This window comes from Rhinolophus sinicus, chromosome 12, assembly GCF_057876585.1.
Source record: "Rhinolophus sinicus isolate RSI-liver-muscle chromosome 12, RSI-T2T, whole genome shotgun sequence".
NCBI classification, from domain to species: Eukaryota; Metazoa; Chordata; class Mammalia; order Chiroptera; family Rhinolophidae; genus Rhinolophus; species Rhinolophus sinicus.
In genome coordinates, this window is record NC_142512.1 from 18,928,420 (window position 1) to 18,948,759 (window position 20,340).

The window sequence follows — 20,340 nt, forward strand, 5'->3', positions numbered from 1 at the left end:
TATTTCCTTTTTGCTTTCATCTCCCCTCCTCTTCACATCTCCCTTTTTCGCATCCTACCAAGCAAAACATTTATTTAAAGTAGGAGTTCTTAACCTTGCTTTCAGGTCTATGAACCTTATGAAGATTGTTTGTAAAATTGTGTTTTTCTGGGGAAGGTCACTGCTCTCATCAGATCCTCAAAGGAATCCCATGCACCCTCCTTCCCCTCCGCGCCCCCCCCCCCCCCCCGCCATATATTAAGAACCAGTGATTTGACGGAAATCATAGTTAATCTTTGGCAAAGTAAATAATAATTTCATGTTTGGTCCCAACATAGAGGCACTGACTTATTTTTCATTCGTTGACGGCCCATTTTCTAAGAGTCCAAGAACCCCCCAAAAGTCCAAAGTGTAAAAAGTAACCTAAGTGAAGACCACAGAGAACTAAGTAGAGCCCAATGACCAACATGAGACCGCCTGGAGTTAGGTGGGGGAAAGAGACTGGATTAGAGGCAGGACGATGGCCGGACTGCCCTCTCCCCACGCCGCCCTTTGGGCCTCCGGGGGTTGGAAAGCTGGAAGGAGACAGCGCAGAGGTCAGAAACCTCCGATTCCATATTACAAAAGCCAGCTACAGCTGACGATGGTCGCGCTGGTGTGGCGACGACTTCCGCCGGGAGACGACCCCTCCCAGTCGGCCCCGCGCGGGGCACCCTGGGAACCGCGGGTCTATTGGGCAGTCGCACGCCGGGCGGAGCGAGCAGTGTGACGTCTCCTCCCTGTCGGCCTCGCGCGGGGCTCCCTGGGAGCCGCGAGCCTACTGGGCAGTCGCACGTGGGGCGTGGCAGTGTTTTGTCTGGTTCTGAAGACAGGAGGATACGCCTCTCTCACGTCCACCCGAAGCTCCTTTCCTCAGCCTTTCACCTTTTCGCGCTTGTTGAGAGTCCCGCCTCTACCGCGGGCCGCACCACCCAGAGCACTCCGTGCGCTCAAGCCCCGCCTCTTACGGAAGCCGAGACGGAGGTCCAGAATCCGGAAGAAAAACAACCCTCGGGAGAGGGACCTGCTGCCGGAGGGGTGCTGATCCGGCCAGGATCTCCCGGGGCTGGGAGACGCGAGTCGGCCGGGCCACCGCGTGGGGACAATGGCAGCTGAACCGAGAGGCAGGAAGCTCAGGTGAGAGAGTCACTGGGGGCAGGCTGGCCCGCTCCAGGTGGGATCACTGCCAACCACCCGATTGGGGCTGCGGATCTGGGGCAGAATCAGACTGGGAGAGAAGGGATCGGGCCTACGAGACGGTTTCTAGTTCAGAGGCCCTCACAAATTACCCAAGGCCACTGTCGAGCATTTAGTATTGGGTCCGAGCACCACGCCCCCTCCAAACTCAAGCCGCCAAGCTAATTCCCATTTGGACGCCCCAAGCAGGTGCCCAGTTGGCTTTTGGAGAAGGCAGCAGTGTTGGGCTGTTTGTAGTTAAAGACATAAAGCACGCTCTCCTCGGCTCTAGAGTAGAAATCTGTTCTTACTTTTGATCAGCATTTACATCTTGGGGTGTGCTTGATCCCGTTGTGACCTCTTGAAATTCGAAATCAGATTTAGGTAAGAGCCTTTCGTAAAGTGGTGTCGCCTGGTCCCCTGCTTGTTCTTTAACGAGGAACAACGCTAATCACCAGCTCAGTGCAGGTCACAACGCGAGGATTTGCTGCTAATCGTTGGACGTGAGAATTTGGGCGAGAAATCCCGACTTCTGCTCCCCATTCACTTAGAGCCAGCCCCTGGGAAAACAAGGAGCCTTGGAGAAACATGGCTGTCTTTCTTAATCCACTGTTGGACAGCAGGGGGAGATAGTAAACAAACGAAGCACGGACTCTCTGGCTGAGTGCCTGGGAAGGTGGTTTTTGTGTTGTTTTGTTGATGTTCACAAGGAGGGGCAGGAAATTGCTTGAAGCCAGCCAAGAATTTCTTCCAATTTGTGTGCTGTTTAGAACATGGACCTCTAAGAGCAGGGTCTGGTGGAGAAGGGATGTTTTGGGACATCCTGCCCGTTTCTCCCACGCCCTGTGCCCTCTCCCGTTTTAGATCTTAGGCCGTTGCAGCTCCTCCTCTCCGTGATGTACCTAAGGTTCACCTGAGGCTTGGTGGCTGTTCTTGGGCTCCGCAGGGTTTGTAGCCCCTGTCTGCTCGGTACTCAGCAGTCGGGCTTCCTTCGAGTGTTGCTGTGACTATTCACTTGAGCTCTGGAAATCTCTCCTTCCCTTGAACTTCGGATGGGATCCAGTGTTAATGAGAGCTGCTGTTCTGGTTCTATTGCTTCCCCAAGACTCATTTGAAGACAGGATGGAGGATGTTATCCAACTGATGGCTTTTCCAAAAGAGGGTAGACTCTTGAGAGATGTTGAGAAAACCTATTATTTATTTAGAAGCTTCTTAAGCTCTTTGAAATGTTTGGCAGAATTGGTTGTGTTCTAGGGATCTGCTAGGAAGGAGTGAGGAAGAAATGTGGTCCTATCTCTGTTGTTTTTGAAATTCCCCTAACAATGCTGAAGCCTCTCACAAGATGAAAACTGAACCTCCAGAATCTTTCTGGTGATCCTAGGATCCCTTGGGTTGAGAAGTGGGGAGTGGGAAGTTGCTGACGGAGCCTTGGATGATTGCTAGTGTCAATGGCTGGTGAAATTAATAAATTCCTGACTATCTGCCTCTTCCCTTTCCTGGCCCTGAAACCTTTGGGCCCACTTTGGCAGCTCTCCTAGTGTCAGCAGCACCAGTGCTGCCAGATGTGGGCAGCTGTAGGCTTGCATGGAAGAGCCAATTAAGGGTGGGAATTTCCTGCTTCGGGGGTCAAAGGTGAAGACGAAGGGCTTGTAGTTCAGTGCCACCATCCCCACCACCAGGTGCAGAAATTCATGTTTCTCATTATGATCACAGGGGTGTGGAGGAGCCATTAGCAAGCCTAGACCCCGTCCATTATCTGCAAAAGGTTTTATCCTCCTTCCTCCATGACTTCACTTTGCATTCCTTCCACAGCATACATGTCGTCACATGGAATGTGGCCTCTGCCGCGCCACCTCTAGACCTCGATGATCTGCTTCAGCTGAACAACCAGAACCTGAACCTGGACGTGTATGTCATTGGGTAGGTGTCTGCAGGGCCCCTTCACCCTCCCCTATAGCTGAACTCAGGTAAGCCTGACCCGTCCCAAGTTGTCCCCGTGGGGAACTGCTGTAACCTGCCCTCCCTCACTCTGGAGTCTGAAGGCTGGGAGCTTTCAGCCTGCATCAGGGCCAGAGACACTGCATCAGTGTCTCTTGTCCTGGGTCAACAATGGCAAGGGTTTGGCGATCAACAGCCAGGGGAGGGAGAGCTCATTCATGGTCTTGAGAACCCGAGGCTTACAAGTTCTCTGAGGGCAGCACTAAATGTCTGTGGCAGAGGCAGTGCCCTCTAGGCCAGGGGGAGAGCCTCTGACCTGGGATGGGCAGTTTGCAGGAGATGAACTGTGGGATCATGAGCCTCCTTTCTGACACTGCCTTTGAAGACCCATGGAGCAGTTTCTTCATGGATGTGCTTTCCCCTCTCAGCTTCGTCAAGGTAACTTTCAAGTTCATGGGCAATTGGGAAATGTGTCTTACCTCTTGTCACTAATCCCCAGTCCTTTGGTCTCCCACTCAGGCTTTCATGCTGTTTCCCATTTGGTTAAAGGCCTAAACCTCAGGTACACCTGGCTCCCTGAGGCTCCTGCCTGCCTTGTGCCTTTCCAAGGTAGCTGGAGCTGAGCTGGGATCCCAGGGGTTAGTTTACACCTTGATATTTTCAGGTTGGGAGAATTCCTCGGGGAGGTTCAATGGGTCTTATTAATAGCTCAGTGCCTACCCTGTCCCCAGCCAATCTCTCCTCACATGCCCTGCCTGAAATCTGTGAGTGTAATAATAATTGCTATATTTATCAAATTCATACTTGGTGTTAAACGTTATAAATAAGCTTTTTATATACATAATTTTAAAATCTTAAATCTCTTGAAATACGGATATTTTACGGATAAAACCAAGATTCAGAGGTCATACAGGCTCCCTGGGATTTGAATCCAGATCTTTCAAAGTTCATAATCCATGTTCTTAACTACTATACCTTATTGTTATACTGGTGAGCTCTAAGGCTGACAGGCATCCCATGGCTAACTGCTAGTATCAGAGGGTGTTCTCTGATTGTAGGGACATACACCTCACACTCTCAGGATCCCAGAGCTTAGGGGAGGGGAGATCGGTGTGGAGGAACAGGGTTGTCAGTCTGAAAAGCCAGTATTCTTTGGGGAGTCTTTAGAGCATAGGAGAATCCACAGGAAGGCTCTAGATTGCTGATCTTCGCCTTTCTGCCTTGCATAGCTAAGGGATGAAACACACTCCCATTCAAAGCACCTAGAGCAGTATTTCTTGAAAATACCAGAATCCCCCTATTCCTTTCACTGGGTGACTGCCTTTCTTTTGAATTAATTCTGTTATCCTGGTTTGCCTAAGGATGTTGAGGCAAGAGCTGTGAGTCCTCCTGAGGAGGGCAGAGCCAGGACGAGATACATGATTTGGTCTTGCTGCTGAGGCTAGAAAATTCCAGCCCTGAGCCTTTGCCTCCCTCTAGATCAGACTTAGGCCTCCTGCAGACATGGCTGGAGCTAGATCCTCTGAGAGGGCAAAACCACTTCTCTCTCACCACCCACTCCCTTCCTGAGACTGGAGGCCTCTCTGCACCCTGGCTAACTGGCAAGGAATTGGTACAGTCAAATTGAGCCAAGGAAATTAGCTTAGCTTCTGGCAGGGATGCACCACATTGTACCCGTGCCGCCTCCCAAGGTTGGGAGGCCCGCAGATGACCCTCCTTCTCCCGGCCAAGAATTGAGGTGAAGGGGTGAGCCCTGCTTGCAGCCTGTTTCTGGGGCAGGAGATTACCAGCCATAGGTTGAGAAGCCTGGGACTAACCCCCTTTGCTGGTTCCAGGGCTCCCAGCCACCTCCTTTCTAGGCCCTTCCTTAGCCCCTCCTACTTCATTTCCTCTAACTAGAACTTCCCCTGCAAATCTCCTGCCTTTCCCCACAGCCCCACCCTTTCTCCCTTTCCTGCCTCACTCCCCCATCCCCTCCCCTTCTCTGCTCCTTCACAAAGTAAACTGGTGCCTTTGTGGTGGAGCCCAGTGGCCCAAACCTGCTCTGTGGGTTAGAATTCAACTTGCAACTCTCCTGAATCTTTCTTTATCCCTGAGAGTCAGCCTTTCATAGTCCAGCTCTTCACCCCACTTTCATTATCATTTGTGCACATGAAGGTGAGCGGCCCAGACCGGGGGGTGGGGGGGAGGGGTTGCAGACACAGTTGTCACAGTTGTAGCAGCTACTGCCCAATCCGAGGTGCTCACACCTCCCTCACTCAGTCCTGGGTTCGGGGTTCCCCCTGCTTTGACTCTTCCACTGTGTCAGAGCTCCTGGCTGCGGGATCAAGTTACATAATTCCTGGAAGGCCCCAGTACACGCTCCCCACCCGGGGATTTCCTCCTTGGCCTCTGCACCTCATGCTCCGGAAACAGCTCAAGTGGTGGGTGTAGACGGCCTAACGCTGAGCTAGAGGGCCACTGGCCAGGCCCATTCCCGTGCACAGACGGCAGGGGTTTGGACCATCCCGGTCTTTGGATGTTGTCATCCAGGTCGCCCTCCTGATCCCTTAGCTTCTTTCAGCCTCAGTCCTTCATCTGCTAAACAGGGGCAGTGGTTCCTTATAGGGTTGGTGTAAAGATGAAATGTGATATAAAGCACTTGAGTAGACATCTGCTATGCTCCCCAGCCTGCGAACACACGGCCTCTTGGTGCGCTCATCTCCTCTGCATTGCCTTCGTGGGCATCCAACTGCCTGCCAGCCATAGTTATTTTGGAGGAGCATTTTCTTAAATTTTTCCACTGAGCTACAACATATGCAGAAATTAAGCATACAGTTCGATGGATTTTTATACATACATATATCCACGTTACACCAGGCTAGTCAAGAGTCAGAATATTTCCAGCACCCCAGAAGGCTCTCTCATGTTCTTCCCCTACGTTTGCTTTTAAGAATCTTTAAACTAAAAAATAATGGCTACCAGTTAATCCTTCCAGCATCTGTGAGATAGATTCCTGCTCTATCAATGAGAAAATAGTCTGAGAAACTTGCTAGTATCAAAAACTAAGAACCAGAGCCAGGATTTTAACCCACATCTGGCTAACTTCCATGTCAGTGCCCTTAGCCACTATCATGTATAGCAGCATTCCTGTTTGAGGCCCTTGGCCCCCCGGGATGGGGGGGTGGCCCAAGAGTACCCAGAGGACCTCAAGAAGGCATCATTGAGAGTAGCATCTGGGCATGCGTGGGGCTGGGACTGGAGTCGAAGCCCTCCTGATGCCACGGTACCCTGGCAGCCTGTCTTCTCTGTCCCCCAGGCCCAGGCACCCAAACTTGCATCACTCGCCTAAAGGGAGTGAAACTCTGAGACTTGAACTGAGATTCCAGAGATCCTCGGGCAGGGCACTCGTGTGGCACAGGGCCCAGCAGGGACACACTCAGCCTGTGCAGAGAAATGAATGACCATTGCCCTCCCCTGTCCTGCAGGTCTCCTCTGTCCGCATGCAGGGGCTCCTGTTACTGGTCTTTGCCAAGTACCAGCACTTGCCCTTTATCCAGATCCTCTCTACTAAATCCACCCCCACTGGCCTCTTCGGGTACTGGGTAAGGACTGAGTATTGTTTGAGTCATGAGTTGGGAAGCATTGTGTTACTGAGCTGGGAAGGGCTGGGGGCTTTCTAGTGGGGCAAATGGAAAAAAGGGTGAAACGAATCTTGACATTCTGGCCAGGCCTCTGCCCTGCATACCCACTGTCCTGCCTTAGGGGGCACTAGCTTCCTGAGATGGGGGAGCTGGGCTCCATGGATGCGGAGGTCACTCTGGAAAGCTGAGTGTCTGGCCCTGGGAGATCCTGTGGGAGGTGAGACCATCTCTGCTCAGGCCTACATTGGGAAAAGAGAGGTGTGTCCCACCCAGAGCAGCTTCCTACCCTTCTGCCCGCCTGTCCTACCAGGGGAACAAAGGGGGCGTCAACATCTGCCTGAAGCTTTACGGCTATTATGTCAGCATCATCAACTGCCACCTGCCCCCCCACATGGCCAACAATGTCCAGCGGCTGGAGCATTTTGACCGGATCCTGGAGATGCAGAATATTGAGGGACATAGTATCCCCAACATCCTGGACCACGAGTGAGCGTGCAGTTGCAAACTGCCGCCCCTGCCCTCTCTCGCACACCAGCCCAGGCTGGCATCCTCTGCCTGTCACGGCTACCCAGCCAGAGGCAGTTTGTGCTCCTCTCTCAGCCTCGTCCCTGGTGCCCCATCTGCTCTCCTACCCAGCTTTGCCTGCCTGGGTTCTGGGACCCCTTCCCCTTCCCCGGCCCATCTGTCCTGCTTAGAAACCTGGGCTACTGCTAAACATCCCAGGTTAAGACCGTTGTGGTTCCTGGGTCCCCTAAAGGGCTGGTTCTCAGCCTTGCCTGGTAGCCAATTGAGGGAGAAGGAGGGAGGGCTGGCTCCTGCCTTGTATTTGCCACTTGCCCCTCAGGGCTGGTCTGTTCGCTTACATAGTGGGAGCCATGAGAACAGTCCCGTTAGGTCCATGCCCCGGTCTTCACCTGGTCCTCTCCCAGCATCTGGCTTCTCACCTGCGGCCCCGGGAGTGAACAGAACTCAGCCACCTGTTGCTCCTCCCTCCTCTGGCTTCCTCACAGACCTGCCTTCCTTTCTTCCTGAAGCCTCATTCTCTGGTTTGGAGACATGAACTTTCGGATCGAGGACTTGGGGTTGCACTGCGTTCGAGAAGCCATAAAAAATCGGTGCTACTGTGACCTGTGGCAGAAGGATCAGGTATCGGGAAAGGGGTGGGGTGTCTCGAGGGGTGATCTTAGCCCATGGTGAAGGTCCAACATGAATGGTGTGGAGCGTTGCTCAGGTTCCATAGAGCCTGTTCACCTTTCCTGGTCCATCGTAGCCCCTGCTCCTGGGCAGGGGGGAGTCGAGGGCTTTGCTCCTGGGGTGGGGCAGCCAATCCTGTCAGGGCCTGGGCTTTTCTGGAGGAAGCAGGGTACAGCTGCTGGGTGTTAACACAGGGTGTGAGAAGGGCTTTGGCCTGCTGTGCACCACCCTTCTTGTATCCCTGTCGTCTTTCCCAGGCGTGCTTGCCTCCTAGAGGATGAGATACCTCCCATTTTGGGGGCCCTGGCTACCCCAGCCTCCCCTCTGACACAGGTCTGCTAGTGGCTCCCAGACAGATGGAATTGAACATCTGGTCCCTGTAGTCCAAGGACTAGGCAGTGGCAGGCAGCTGCCTTCTCTAGGACTGGGGTAATGTTTGCAAAAGGATTCTGCTGCTCTCCTGGGGCTGGGGTGGGTTGGGGTGGGGATGGGGTGCTGAGGCTGCCACTGGTGCTGTGAGGAAGTGAAGTGGTATCGGTGACTCTTGTCCCACCTTGGTAGCATGTGCTGATCCCTTAATTGGAGCGGGGTGCTGGGCCATAGGGTTGGGACCATTGGGAGATGGGACTGTGTCTTTCTCTATAGCTCAGCATTGCCAAGAGACGCGACCCACTGCTCCGGGAATTCCAGGAAGGCCCCCTGCTATTCCCACCGACCTACAAGTTTGATAAGAACTCCGACAACTATGACACCAGGTGAGGGGCTCCACCAGTAAGATCAGCCTGCCATGGAGCTGGAATTAGCCTGTGAGGAGGAAATGGGGGGCCAGGAGGCCTGGGAAGTCATACCATGCTGGCCCTAGTGGGAGCTGCCTCAGAGTAGAAAAGTTAGGGAAGCAGGAATAGATCTCGCCAGCACCTCTCAGGAATGACACCCCCAATCCCACCCCACTCATGAGGCGCTGGCTTTGGGGGTTGTCACAGATTGTCCTCAGAGCAGGAGGTAGAGCCGGTGCTGGCAAGGATAGGGGGGTGGGGGCTGTGGGGCAGGTAAAGCCAGAAGAAAGGAGGAGGCAGCTGATTCCTGATGTAGGAGGGGCTGTATTTCAGCATTCTGGGGACCCTGCCCCGACTCCCTATGGATTTCTGATCGTCCTCAGATGAGGGCTTGACTCAGCCAGTTACCGGTATTAAGCACCCCCGCCACAGCTGTGAGTGGGTCATGTACTATTTAGGAAGGTGAAATAGGAGTCATCAGTGGAGGACTTTCTGGGGAACAACATAGAGACTGTGCCTCCAGTCGTTAGAAGTGCAGCTCTGCATCAGCGCCATGGCCTTGGACAAGGTATTTAAGCCTCGATTTTGTCATCCATAAAATGGGGATGATAACAGTACCCACCTCGTGGGTTAAGAATTGAATGAGACCTTGCATGTGTATAACCCAATGCCTGACACCCAGTAAGCACTGTGATAACTGCCATTATTATTTTTAGATTCATACCTTTGGGTAGTAGTTTTACTGGAAACCTTTCTAAGAAGCTGACAAGGGGCCAGGTAATTACCAAAACCTTAGGCTTAGGGAGAGGGGCAAAAGCAGCTCTGGCAAGAGGTTCCTGGCCCAACTTAGTGCAAGGACCCTCATCTCTTTGTAGAAAAAGAAGAATCCCTTACATGTTATGGAGCTTTTTGTTTCACTTGAAGCAACTCCTTCATTTATTCCTCCTGTCAGGACTGTCTTATGAAGGAGGTAGGAGGTCCTCCAGGGCGGCCCAGGCCTGAGATTTAGGGGGTGAATAGGTGTCTCCACAGCCAGGCCAGGGCAAGAGGTAGAGCTGCTGGCCCAGTGCTGGCAATGGTATGGCAGAGCCATTGTCCCCGCCAAGGAAGAGGGAAAGGGTAAACCATTTCAGGAGTGTGGGGAGAAGGTGAACCATTTCAAGAGTATGGAGCAAGACAGAGTGGGGTCATGGCCAGGGCAGTGCACACCAGAAGAGGCCATGAACACTGGCAGCAGGGTCCAGCCTGGGCAACAGAGCAGGCCAGAAAGGAGGTAAGAGGGCAGGCTCCGGCTGGCCCAGATCCACGGCTTAAAGAGACTGCCAGTCTCCTCAGCCATCCACTGGAAATGAGAGTCATGGAAATTGTAAGCCCTTGGTGGAACAGGCTGGGGCTTTGAGGGCTGAGACCCTCCACCAACTGACTTTAAAACCTCACTTGCCTGCAGAAAGAGAGCTGCTGACAGGCCATGTAGCCGGGTGTCCCTTTTCCCCTACCGTCAGGTATGGTAGGGAAACCACGAGGAGACTGGAAATACTTGCTAGTAGCTGGATCTAAGCTGCAGTTGGCAAGGACTGAGATTGGGTAGAGAGTCTCAGAGACATTCAAGGACATCCCCAGGTGGCTCAGCAAATGATGGCAGAGTTGGGGCTCAGACTTGATTCTCTGGATTCTGTGGCTCTGGATGCTTTTCTCTAGCCCATAGTACCTGTGAATTCACACCTAGTATTGCCAGCAACAGCAAAAAGCAGGGCAGGATCAGGACAGCAAAGGCTTGCTAAGGAAGAGGCAGATAATTTGTTTCCCCATAATAGACACAGTCCACATTGTGGTTGACATTATTGAGCACCTTTTATTGCCAGGCATTGTGCAAAGGGCTTTGCCTGCATCACTTCACTTAGTTCGTACCATATCCCCATCAGGTAGACACTGTTTTTATTGACTTTTTGCAAATAAGGAAACTGCGTCTTGGAATATCTATGTAAGATAGTAACAGAGTAAGTGATTGAGCAAGAATTTGAACTTGTGTCTGTGTGACTCCAGACCCACGCACTTCCCTTTGCCTGGAGCCCAGGAAATCAAGGAATGTCTGAACAGGAGCAAGGGACATTACAGGGGGACATCATAACTGATATATTGCTGGTTGGGCCCAGGATCCAGAGGCAGCTGAGAGTTCCTGCGGTGTCCGGGGCCTGAGCCCTACATAGGGAGCAGAAACATTCCTGTCTAATCAGACCAGCGTCATCCTTGAAAACCAGTTCAGGCATCACCTCTACTAGAAAGCCTTTCCTGACCCACCCTTCTATCTCACTGAGAGTTCTCTCCCGCCCATCTGCTACTACATGCCTTGTACACACCATGCTATTAAGGTTGCTGTTTAAGACACAGTGTACCTTTCCTGCTGTACTGTGAATGCCAGAGTGCAAAGACTGGGTCTGATTTATGCCCATTCTTGGGATGTAGCATAGTGCCAGGCAAATGTTTGAATTGGGAGCCTAAGAGGACAGAAAGGAAAGCTATGGTATTTCAGGAGCAGCCGGTCTAGTAGAGGGACCCACCCATAGCAAGAAATCCAAATAAACACGATCAAGTCCAGGAGTTGGCCCATAGGAGCTTCTAGAACTTTGTGCAAGTGCCAAAGGAGGTTGAAGTGAATGGTAAGGAGGCGGGCAGCTGAAGCCAGGAGTCCATCACAGTTGTCAAGGAGGCAGCAGAGTTTGGCAGAAAGAAGGGCAGGCATTGTGAGCAGTCAGCAGCCCTGTCGAGAAGCACCTTGAGCGAGTCTGACCCAGCTGTACAAAGTGACTGAGTGAGTTGTGTGCAGGGCATGGGATGCAGCTTTGCCTAGCCATGGCAATGTCCCTGAGCCAAGATGTAATGAGAACCGAGGTCAGCTCCATTACAGGGAAGGGTGAAAGGGCTGAGGGCCGGAAATCCTGTTCAAGTCAGGGATTGTAATAGGGTTTTGTTACATGAACCCGGTCAACCTCCCTGCTAGGCCTGAACACAGGATATTAGGATCAGTCTAGTCGAGACCCGGGTCCAGAGTTCAATGGGACACTTAGAAGCCTTCTATAGGGAACTGAAGGGAAAAGTACTTTCAGACCCAGAAATGGAACACATCACTGCTTTTGAATCAGTAAATGGGTTCAGTTTTCTAGGCTCTTAAACCAAGAGAACCTTGCAGAGCTACTTGGTTTTAATTTTTCTAAAGTAAAGACATAATTAATCTCTAGAAACAATTCTTGTATTCAGTCATGACCTTTTAGCCAAAAAGCCCTGTTCTGGTAACACACACTGTAAGACGGTTCTGGCTGCTCTGACTTGGCCACAGTGGGGCAAGCTGGTGGAAACAGTGGAGTGCAGTGAAGGGAGCGGGGACTGCACAGTCAGCAGACGTGGGCAAGCATCTAGAATCCACCTGGACAGGGTGACCTCTCTGAACTTCAGTGTCCTGTGGGAGAAAAACGTGACATTCTTCCAGTGTTGGAAGGATTAGAACAGTCTGTGAGACACCTGTCACAGTGCCTAATACCCAGAAGGACTTATGTTTAGCTATATTATTAGGTTGGTGCAAAAGTAATTGCAGTTTTTGCAATTAACCTTTTAAACCGCAGTTACTTTTGCACCAACCTAATAGAAATGGAGAACTGGGGGAATATACAAAATCTGAATATTAAGTTTGCGAACTCACCCTGGAAAAAGTGCTATATACCTCATTGCTGAATATCACTACGGTCACCTTCGAAGTGCTCCCCTTGGGAAGCTATGCACCGATGCGAGTGCCTAGTCCACCCTTCAAAGCAATTTTGGAACACTTTTTCTGGAATGGCCATCAGAGCTGTCATATTACCCTTGATGTCCTGAATGTCATCCAGATGTCTTCCTTTCAGTATTTGCTTTATCTTCGGGTAAAGAAAGAAGTCATTGGGGGCCAGATCAGGTGAGTAGGGTGGGTGTTCCAATGCAGTTCTTTGATTGCTGGCTAAAAACTCCCTCACAGACAGTGCTGTGTGAGCTGGTGCATTGTCGTGATGCAAGAGCCATGAATTGTTGGCGAAAAGTTCAGGTCGTCTAACTTTTTCAAGCAGCCTTTCAGCACTTCCAAATAGTAAACTTGGTTAACTGTTTGTCCAGTTGGTACAAATTCATAATGAATAATCTCTCTGATATCAAAAAAAGTTAGCAACATTGTTGCAACAAGTTCATGAACTTGTCAGACATTAAATATTACATTAAATGTATGTAATTTTCACACATTTATTTTGCTTATTTGTTTCTTGTCTTTTGTCAAGTTCCTCAATGACCTTGTCAATTTCATTTCTTGGCTCCCTACTTGGCCTGGTGTATATAAGGGCTCAGTAAACGTCGTTGACAGTACTGCAGGTACCCCATGATGAGCTTGGGCCAGGCTGTGGAAAAGGAGAAAAGGGAGACAGGCTGAGAGGTACTGAGGAGGAAGGAGAGACAGGCTGTGGTCAGGACTTGGGGAAGATCCTGACGTGACAGCAAGTGTGGGTTCTTAACTATAAGAGGGAAGTTGGGGAGTGGGGATGCTTTGAAAGGGAGAGTGGTGCGTTCCTGTGGTTTATTACCAAGTTGTAAGCATCGTTCTGCACTGAATGTCCAAGGTCAATTCAGAGATTCAGCGTCTGTAGTCTCTGGGATAGAAATACCCCTTTCCAATGTCCTCTGAACAGTGAGCTGTTGAAACAGTCCAGGAGGCCCACACACGTGGCTTAGCCAGTTCCATTTCCTGACCGCTCCCGTGACGCGCGTTAATTTACTTAATGCTCACAGTGGTTCTTTGATGTAAGTACTGTTATCACCCCATCTTAGAGCTGAAGAAACTGAGGCTTGGAGTGATGTCACTTGCCCAAGGGCACATAGCTTTTTTATTTTATTTTTTTAACTATATTACTGGCTTATTGTAAAAGAGTATAACTGAGGAACAGGCAGGTGGAAGAGATGCGTGGGAGAAGGTACGGGGAAAGGGTGAGGAGCTGCCAGCCTCTGTAGGCCCACTACTCCCCAATCTCCACATGTTCACCAACCTAGAAACATGGCTCTTGCTTAACAGGGCAGAACTTTCCCCCAACTGGTCTCTGATTCTAGAGTCGGAGTTTACCACCGAGATGCCATTGTGCCTCTATTGCTAGAAAACTATTGCTGTTGAAGTAACAACAGTATGTCAAAAATGTTTATTTAAAATAGTAATTGAGGGCCAGCCCGGTGGCTCAGGCGTGGAGCTCCATGCTCTTAACGCCAAAGGCTGCCAGTTCGATTCCCACATGGGCCAGTGGGCTCTCAACCACAAGGTTGCCAGTTCAGTTCCTCGAGTCCCGCAAGGGATGGTGGGCTCTGCCCCCTGCAACTAACAACTGGCAACTAGACCTGGAGCTGAGCTGCGCCCTCCACAACTAAGACTGAAAGGACAACAACTTGGAAAATAGTCCTGGAAGTACACACTGTTCCCCAATAAAATTCTGTTCCCCTTCCCCAAAAAAAGTCATAAAAAATAAAATAGTAATTGTACAAAAAATAGCATTCCTAACTGATTGTAAGTACATGAAGCTGTATAGATTAAGATTAGATGGGTGTTTTTGAGGAGAGAGATTGAGCTGAGGGTTGTTTTAGTGTGAGTTCATAGGCAGTTGTTGAGTACCTACTATGTGCCAGGTCTGTCCTAATGCTCACGATACACAGGAGACTCCCTCTGAGGTCACACACTAACTGATACGCCGACTGGGAAACAAAACTACAATATAATGTAATTGTAGAAGTCCTGGTGTAAAATGCTTTGAAAGGAGGAAGGAGAGGTCAGGGACAGCTTTATGACAAAGACAACATTGGAATTGGGCCTCTCCCTGTGAAGAAGGGTGTTCCAGGCAGCAGAAACTTCTAGAGTAAAGGTCCTGAAGCTTGAGAGAGTCGCCAGGGTGGGGTGGGTCTGGGGTTAGCGGTGAGAGATGACGAGAGGGATGTCAGATCCAGAGCACCTTGAAAGCCTTCTTTGGGGACTTGAGATTTATTCTGGAGACAATAAAGACTTCTTAAAGGTTTTAAAGTAGCAATCATCTGACTCCTTTGACCAGGCTTTCCTACTCCATGGGTTCATTCAAAATCAAGGGGGAAGAACCCAGAAACAGCAACTGTTCCCCTGCCCCATTCCAGAACTCAGGGTCTCCATTTGGAGGCTGGGGCCTGAGTGCCCCGCCCGTCCTAGAGAATGCCCAGTAGCTGCTTGTGCAGGGCTGGGTTAGGAGTCAGACTCTTGCCTGTCTTGGGGCAACTACAGTTATCTAGGGGAGGAAAGCGCTCTCGTCTCTGGGGTTGTAGGTCTTCTCTCCTGCTCCTCAAGGAAGATCAGGTGGGAGGTCTCCTGAGAACAAAGAACCATAATAGGCAGTGTCTACCGAGAGCTGCTTTTGTACCAACCACTGTGCCAAACGTTTTTTATGCTTTATCTCAATCATCTCAGGAACTCGATGAGGTAACTACTGTTATTATCTCCATCTTACAGATGAGAAGCTGAGGCTTAAGAGGGGTTGGCCAGGTGATTTAGAGCACATGCTCTGTGGTCACGCTGCCTGGCCTTGAATTGTGGCTCTAGCATTCAGTAGCTATGTGACTTTAGGAAAGTCACTTCCCCTCTAAGACTCAATCTCTCCACCTGTAAAGTGAAGTAAACTACTGACCACAGCCATGCCGTGAGCATCCCCTAAATGCTTCTTTCCTGTCCTAAGATCATACCTTTAGTAAGTAGAGGCCAAATTCCAGGCCAGGGTCTGCCTTAACTCCCAAATGCAAACCCCACTTCTTTGATCTACTGTTGCTTTTGTTCAAGAAATAGGAAAAGCTTTGAAATGGAATGTTTCTGAGTCACAATTTGATTCATAAAAATGGAGACTAGACTGAGTGTCCTTGGTTGAGTCTGCCAAAGGCCAGCATACTTTTGATTCTGTTGGGCACCCTCCTGTCTGCTGCCAGGCTGTGCTCCAGCTCTGGCCCAGGGGGCTCATGGCCCCTGAGACCCCGGTGTTAGGGCCTCCAGCAAGCTCATGGGGTACCTACTGCTATCCCACCAACCCTCTCTTCTTTCCGCATTCTTCCTCTTCCACCCGCAGTGAGAAAAAGCGCAAGCCTGCATGGACCGACCGCATCCTGTGGAGGTTGAAGCGGCAGCCCCCCGCTGGCTCCCACACCCGCAGGCTGCCGGCCTCCGACTTCTGCCTGTCTCTGAAGAGCTACATCAGCCATATGATGTACACCATCAGTGACCATAAGCCTGTCACCGGCACCTTTGACATGGAGGTGAACTTGTGGGCTGCCTGGCCCTTGGCAGAGGAGCAGCCATGCTGGGCCACATCCCCAAACCTTCCAGCCCTGGATTCTAATGTCAGCAGATCCCCCAGGGGAGACCTGGGAGGGTGACATGACACCAGGTCAGCTGTCCCAGCTCTTCTTAGGAGCTGTTGATGGCTCTGTCTGTCAAAAGCGTGTTCAAACCCTTTGTGAATAGGTTTCCATTTCCTCTTGGTGCTGTCCCTTAGGGCTGAGTTCCATTATGTTTATTACCTACGAGGTGAAGGAGGACTTCCTTTGATTTGTCCTGAACCTATCTGGATCAGGTTGCAAAGGGAGGTCCCTCCATCCTTGTATTTTGCCATCTAATGACCAAGGCAGTGTTAACCTTTGAGCTGCTGGCTGCCCTCAGCCTTCACCTTTTCGTACTGGTTTGTCTCCCGTTATACCATTTGTTCCCTAGCTCCCATTTGTACCATTCTTTGGTGAGAATGCCTAGAGTCGTTCTCACCACAGGTACCCTCCCCCTGCCAAACTGAATTTGGGGCTTTGGGTCAGGAACCCAGGAGGCCTAAGAGCAGCTACCTGGCTTCTTTCTTAAACCTGTCAGCAACCCCCCCACCCCATTCTCTCCCCACCTCACCCCTCAGCACTGGGCTCTCCGCTTGGTTACCCGCCTAGCCCTCATCCCTGTCCTCACTGACCGGGCAGCCATCCCAGACAAGTTTTGCCCTTTCTCTTTCCAGCTGGCCAGCCGATCTGCTGCTTTCTCAGAGCAGCCTATCAGCGCTGTGCCCACTGCCCTGGTGCCCTCCTCCCTGCTCTGACCCTGGCTTGTTAGAAGGGCACTGTAAGGCCATTTGTCTCAGAGAAGGGAAGGATGCTGTGTATCTTTATCCCCCTTCTCACCCCTGTGTGTAGCTGAAGCCGTTGGTATGTGTCCCGCTGATTACCCTGGTGCCCGAGGGCCTGTGGACCACAGAGGACATGCTAATCAGCTACTTCTTGACCCCAGACTTCATCAGCAGCTCCTGGGACTGGATTGGACTGTACAAGGTGATGTGACGGGCAAGACGGAGTCCCTCAGCCACAGCCTCTGGTTTATCCATCCTGAGGGCTCACAGGAGCTGGGCACAAACTGAAGAGCTCACCCTTACTCATCCCAGGGTTCTTGCCCACCTAGGGGCTGGCAGTGAAAGGGAGGGGGCATACAGCATGATGGCGCCACCTAGAAATGAGACTGTCCTCTCCTTAGGATGTGCCGTAGGTCCTGGGTGCTCCCAGACCACTGACCACCCGCTCCCCCCTCCCACAGGTGGGGTTTCGCCACATTAATGACTACGTGTGCTATGTCTGGGTCAAGGACAACGAGGTCTCCTTCAGCGACGAGCTGAACCAGGTACCTGCCCCCCTTCCTAACCTAGGTATTCCACAACTCCAGCAGCTGGGCTTGCTTGAGCGCCTCTCTGTCTTCTGGAGCACACAGAAGGCTGGATAACTTGTTGTTGAGAACTGCGTGGGACCCAGGCTTAGAACTGACCCCATTCCTGTCCATCCTCCCCTCCAGGTGTACATCAACATTAGTGATATCCCTGAGACTGGGGACAAGTTCCTCCTGTGTTATTATAGCAACAATCTACGTTCTGTGGTGGGGATAAGCAATCCCTTCGAGGTAAGGCATGCTGGTGGGGTAAGGAGAAGGGTACACAGAACCCCTCATCCGTTCCCCGAGGCCAAGGGCCTAGGAGTCAACCCGTACCTGGAGCCGCAGCAGTTGGGGAATGGGAGTGATGAACAGTGGAGGAAAATGTGCTCTTTCCCCTTCCACTCACTGCCTGTTTTATCCCTGCAGATCCAGCCTCACGCCTTCTTGGAGAAGGACCCACTGGGTGAAGCCCAACCACAGATCTGAGCTGGGATGAGAGGGAATCCAGGGCGGAGGCCAAAGCTGGCAGCCAGCTCTGCTCACCACTGTCAGGAGCACTAGGGACCCAGCCCAGCCCCTTGAGGAGGCAGCAAGTATCCTTCACCTCCCAGGGGGAGCTGTGGCCACACTCCTGTGCTCTCTCCAGTCCAGATCTCTGGAATTGGCCACTTAAATACAGGTTTTGTTGCTGAGACGTAAGTGAAACCAGCTAGTTTGTCAACAGTGAAGACCTGGGGACAGTCCACCGGATGTGGGAAGGATCCTGCAGCCTGCATTTCATTTCTTGGTTTTCCCCACACACACTTCCAGCCCTGCCCAAGCAGGCCTGCCAGGCACATGCCCCATCTGGCACAGGCCTGCATTCTTATCACGCCATCCTGGGCCTCAGGCTGCCTGGGAGGCGGGGATACTCACACTTGTACAGGCTCCGTAGACTGGTTGGTGCAAACAGCACTGGCCTCCAGGAGTCTCGGCAGCTCATTGCCTAGCCCCCTAAGGGATGGGCAGAGGGTATGGGATCCTTGATTTGAGCAGAAGCAGTATGACCAAGTGGGCAGGATGGAGGGGCCCCTCTACCCAGAATCGTAGGTAGGGGTTGTGGGCAGGTTGATGACTATCCTTCTGTCTGCACCCTCCTGCCCCCCTGGATCTGACCCAGGAAATTCCTGGGCCTGAGCAGAGCATTGGACCCAGGTTCACTTCTGCTGGTGGGTCAGGCTCCATGCCCCCAACCTGCCCTTTTGTGAAGGGTTGGCAGGTGGTAGAAGAGCTATGGCCACAGACTTTTCCAGGGTGGTCTTTGCTCAGTGAACCTCATCTGGCTCTATCCTTTCCTGTAGTCACTGGCCAGAAACCTGCCCTCCCTCTAGATGACTCCAGGACCTAGAAGTGGGGGCAGGTAGAGAAGAGAGCTGGAATCAAGACGTTTTGGAGAATCTGGTCCTGGGGGTCTTTAGAGAGCATTCTCCAGGTGCTTTGTGGATGTGGCTGTCCCTGCTCCTACCACTTGCCTGCAGCCACTAGTGGCTCCGTGGCCCTTTTCCCAGAAGACACCTCAGAGAGCCTACTCTGTGACTCATGCCAAGCCTACAATCCAAGACTAAAGAACACTCCAGTTCTAAGTGCCACACTCCACCCTGGGAGCCGTGTGTACCAAGAACTGTCCCCTGGCTTCTGGTGGTCCATGGGTGTGTTCTGTATATTAACAGTGGGGGACAATTAGAAACTTGGCTTTTACCCTTGTGTGTGACTCCTTCTTGATGGTGGTGGGAGGGGCACATGGTGACGGGCCCTTGCTGGACTCCAGGACGAGGGCCCTGTAGATCAGGTTAGACTTCCTGTGTCTGAGTGGCAGGTGTTACCTGGATAGGAATGGGATGAGGGTATGGGATGGTGGGCCGCTGGGTTCCTGGCCCATATGAGGTGTGCCACTGTTTCCCTGAAAATAAGACCTAGCCGTCCATCAGCTCTAATGCATCTTTTGGAGCAAAAATTCATGTAAGATCTGGTCTTCTTTTACTATAAGACCGAATCTTTACAATATAACATAATATAATACAATACAATATAATACTGGGTCTTATATTAATTTTTGCTCCAAAAAACGCATCAGAGCTGATGGTTGGGCTAGGTCTTATTTTCGGGGAAACGGTACCTATTTAACTAGACACTTAATTTACTCTGCTGCTAAATAGAATAGGTTGCTTAGAACTACAGCTCTCGGAAAAGGTGCTTACTCTGCTCTCACTGGCCCATCCCTCCTCAGCTGCCACCTCCTCATACCTGAGTCTTGAGCATAGGTCCTGGGTTAAGCTATCCAAAAATGTCATCATTTTCCTCTACCCCCCACCCCCTCTACCCCAAAGTTCCCATGGTAACCTCTATCCCTACTCTCAACACATACCCATCTGAGGAACCCTCAACCCTTGCACTTGTCCACTTCATTCCTTCTCACATACATAACCATCATGGGTGCTGCCACATAGCACCCTTCATTTGACAGACAGGGAAACCACAGCTCAGAAATGGCATGATCCTTTTGAAGTTACACAGGCAGCAGTGGTGTCATGCAGGACCAGAAACATGCAGGACTTGACCCACAGAATTGGGTCAAGACCTGGTTTGGAATCTCCATCTCTACCAACATAGGAGTCTCAGTTGTCTGTAAAATAATGTGCCTACTCACAGGATTATTGTGAGAGAACAATTGTAAAAAAACACACAAAAAAACCCAGAGCAACACTATTATACCTACCTGGGGCTGGGTCTCAGGGCTCCTGTCTCCAGGGGTCCCCTGTTTCTCCTGCGTGTGGAGTGTGCTTGTCTACATGTCCACCTCTCCCCTCTTAAGTTTTCCCTCATTCCTACTCTTGCCTCCGGTTGC

The 20,340-nt window shown here is 51.4% G+C and overlaps 1 protein-coding gene across 3 annotated transcripts; it reads left to right on the forward strand.

Moving 5' to 3' along the window:
• Positions 1–776: 776 nt before the first annotated feature.
• Positions 777–19,193, forward strand: INPP5K (inositol polyphosphate-5-phosphatase K). 3 transcript variants are annotated; one of them, XM_019755512.3, is made up of 12 exons: positions 777–1,155; positions 3,007–3,114; positions 3,462–3,570; positions 6,600–6,716; positions 7,066–7,241; positions 7,790–7,901; positions 8,595–8,704; positions 15,853–16,039; positions 16,952–17,086; positions 17,346–17,429; positions 17,598–17,702; positions 17,883–19,193. In XM_019755512.3, the coding sequence occupies exons 1-12, from the start codon at positions 1,124–1,126 to the stop codon at positions 17,940–17,942; spliced, it is 1,335 nt and encodes a 444-aa protein (XP_019611071.3). In that variant the 5' UTR covers positions 777–1,123; the 3' UTR covers positions 17,943–19,193. The 3 variants fall into 3 exon arrangements, with proteins under 3 accessions (XP_019611071.3, XP_074176397.2, XP_019611072.3); XM_019755513.3 differs by having other exon boundaries at positions 1,139–1,155; positions 3,469–3,570; XM_074320296.2 differs by lacking the exon at positions 3,462–3,570 and having other exon boundaries at positions 1,008–1,155.
• Positions 19,194–20,340: the final 1,147 nt, after the last annotated feature.

Coding starts and splice junctions, on each gene's coding strand:
- INPP5K (XM_019755512.3), top strand. CDS start 1,124: ATGGCAGCTGAACCGAGAGGCAGGAAGCTCAG. Junction 17,430..17,597: donor TCAGCGACGAGCTGAACCAG/GTACCTGCCCCC, acceptor CCTCCCCTCCAG/GTGTACATCAACATTAGTGA. Junction 17,703..17,882: donor GGATAAGCAATCCCTTCGAG/GTAAGGCATGCT, acceptor TTATCCCTGCAG/ATCCAGCCTCACGCCTTCTT.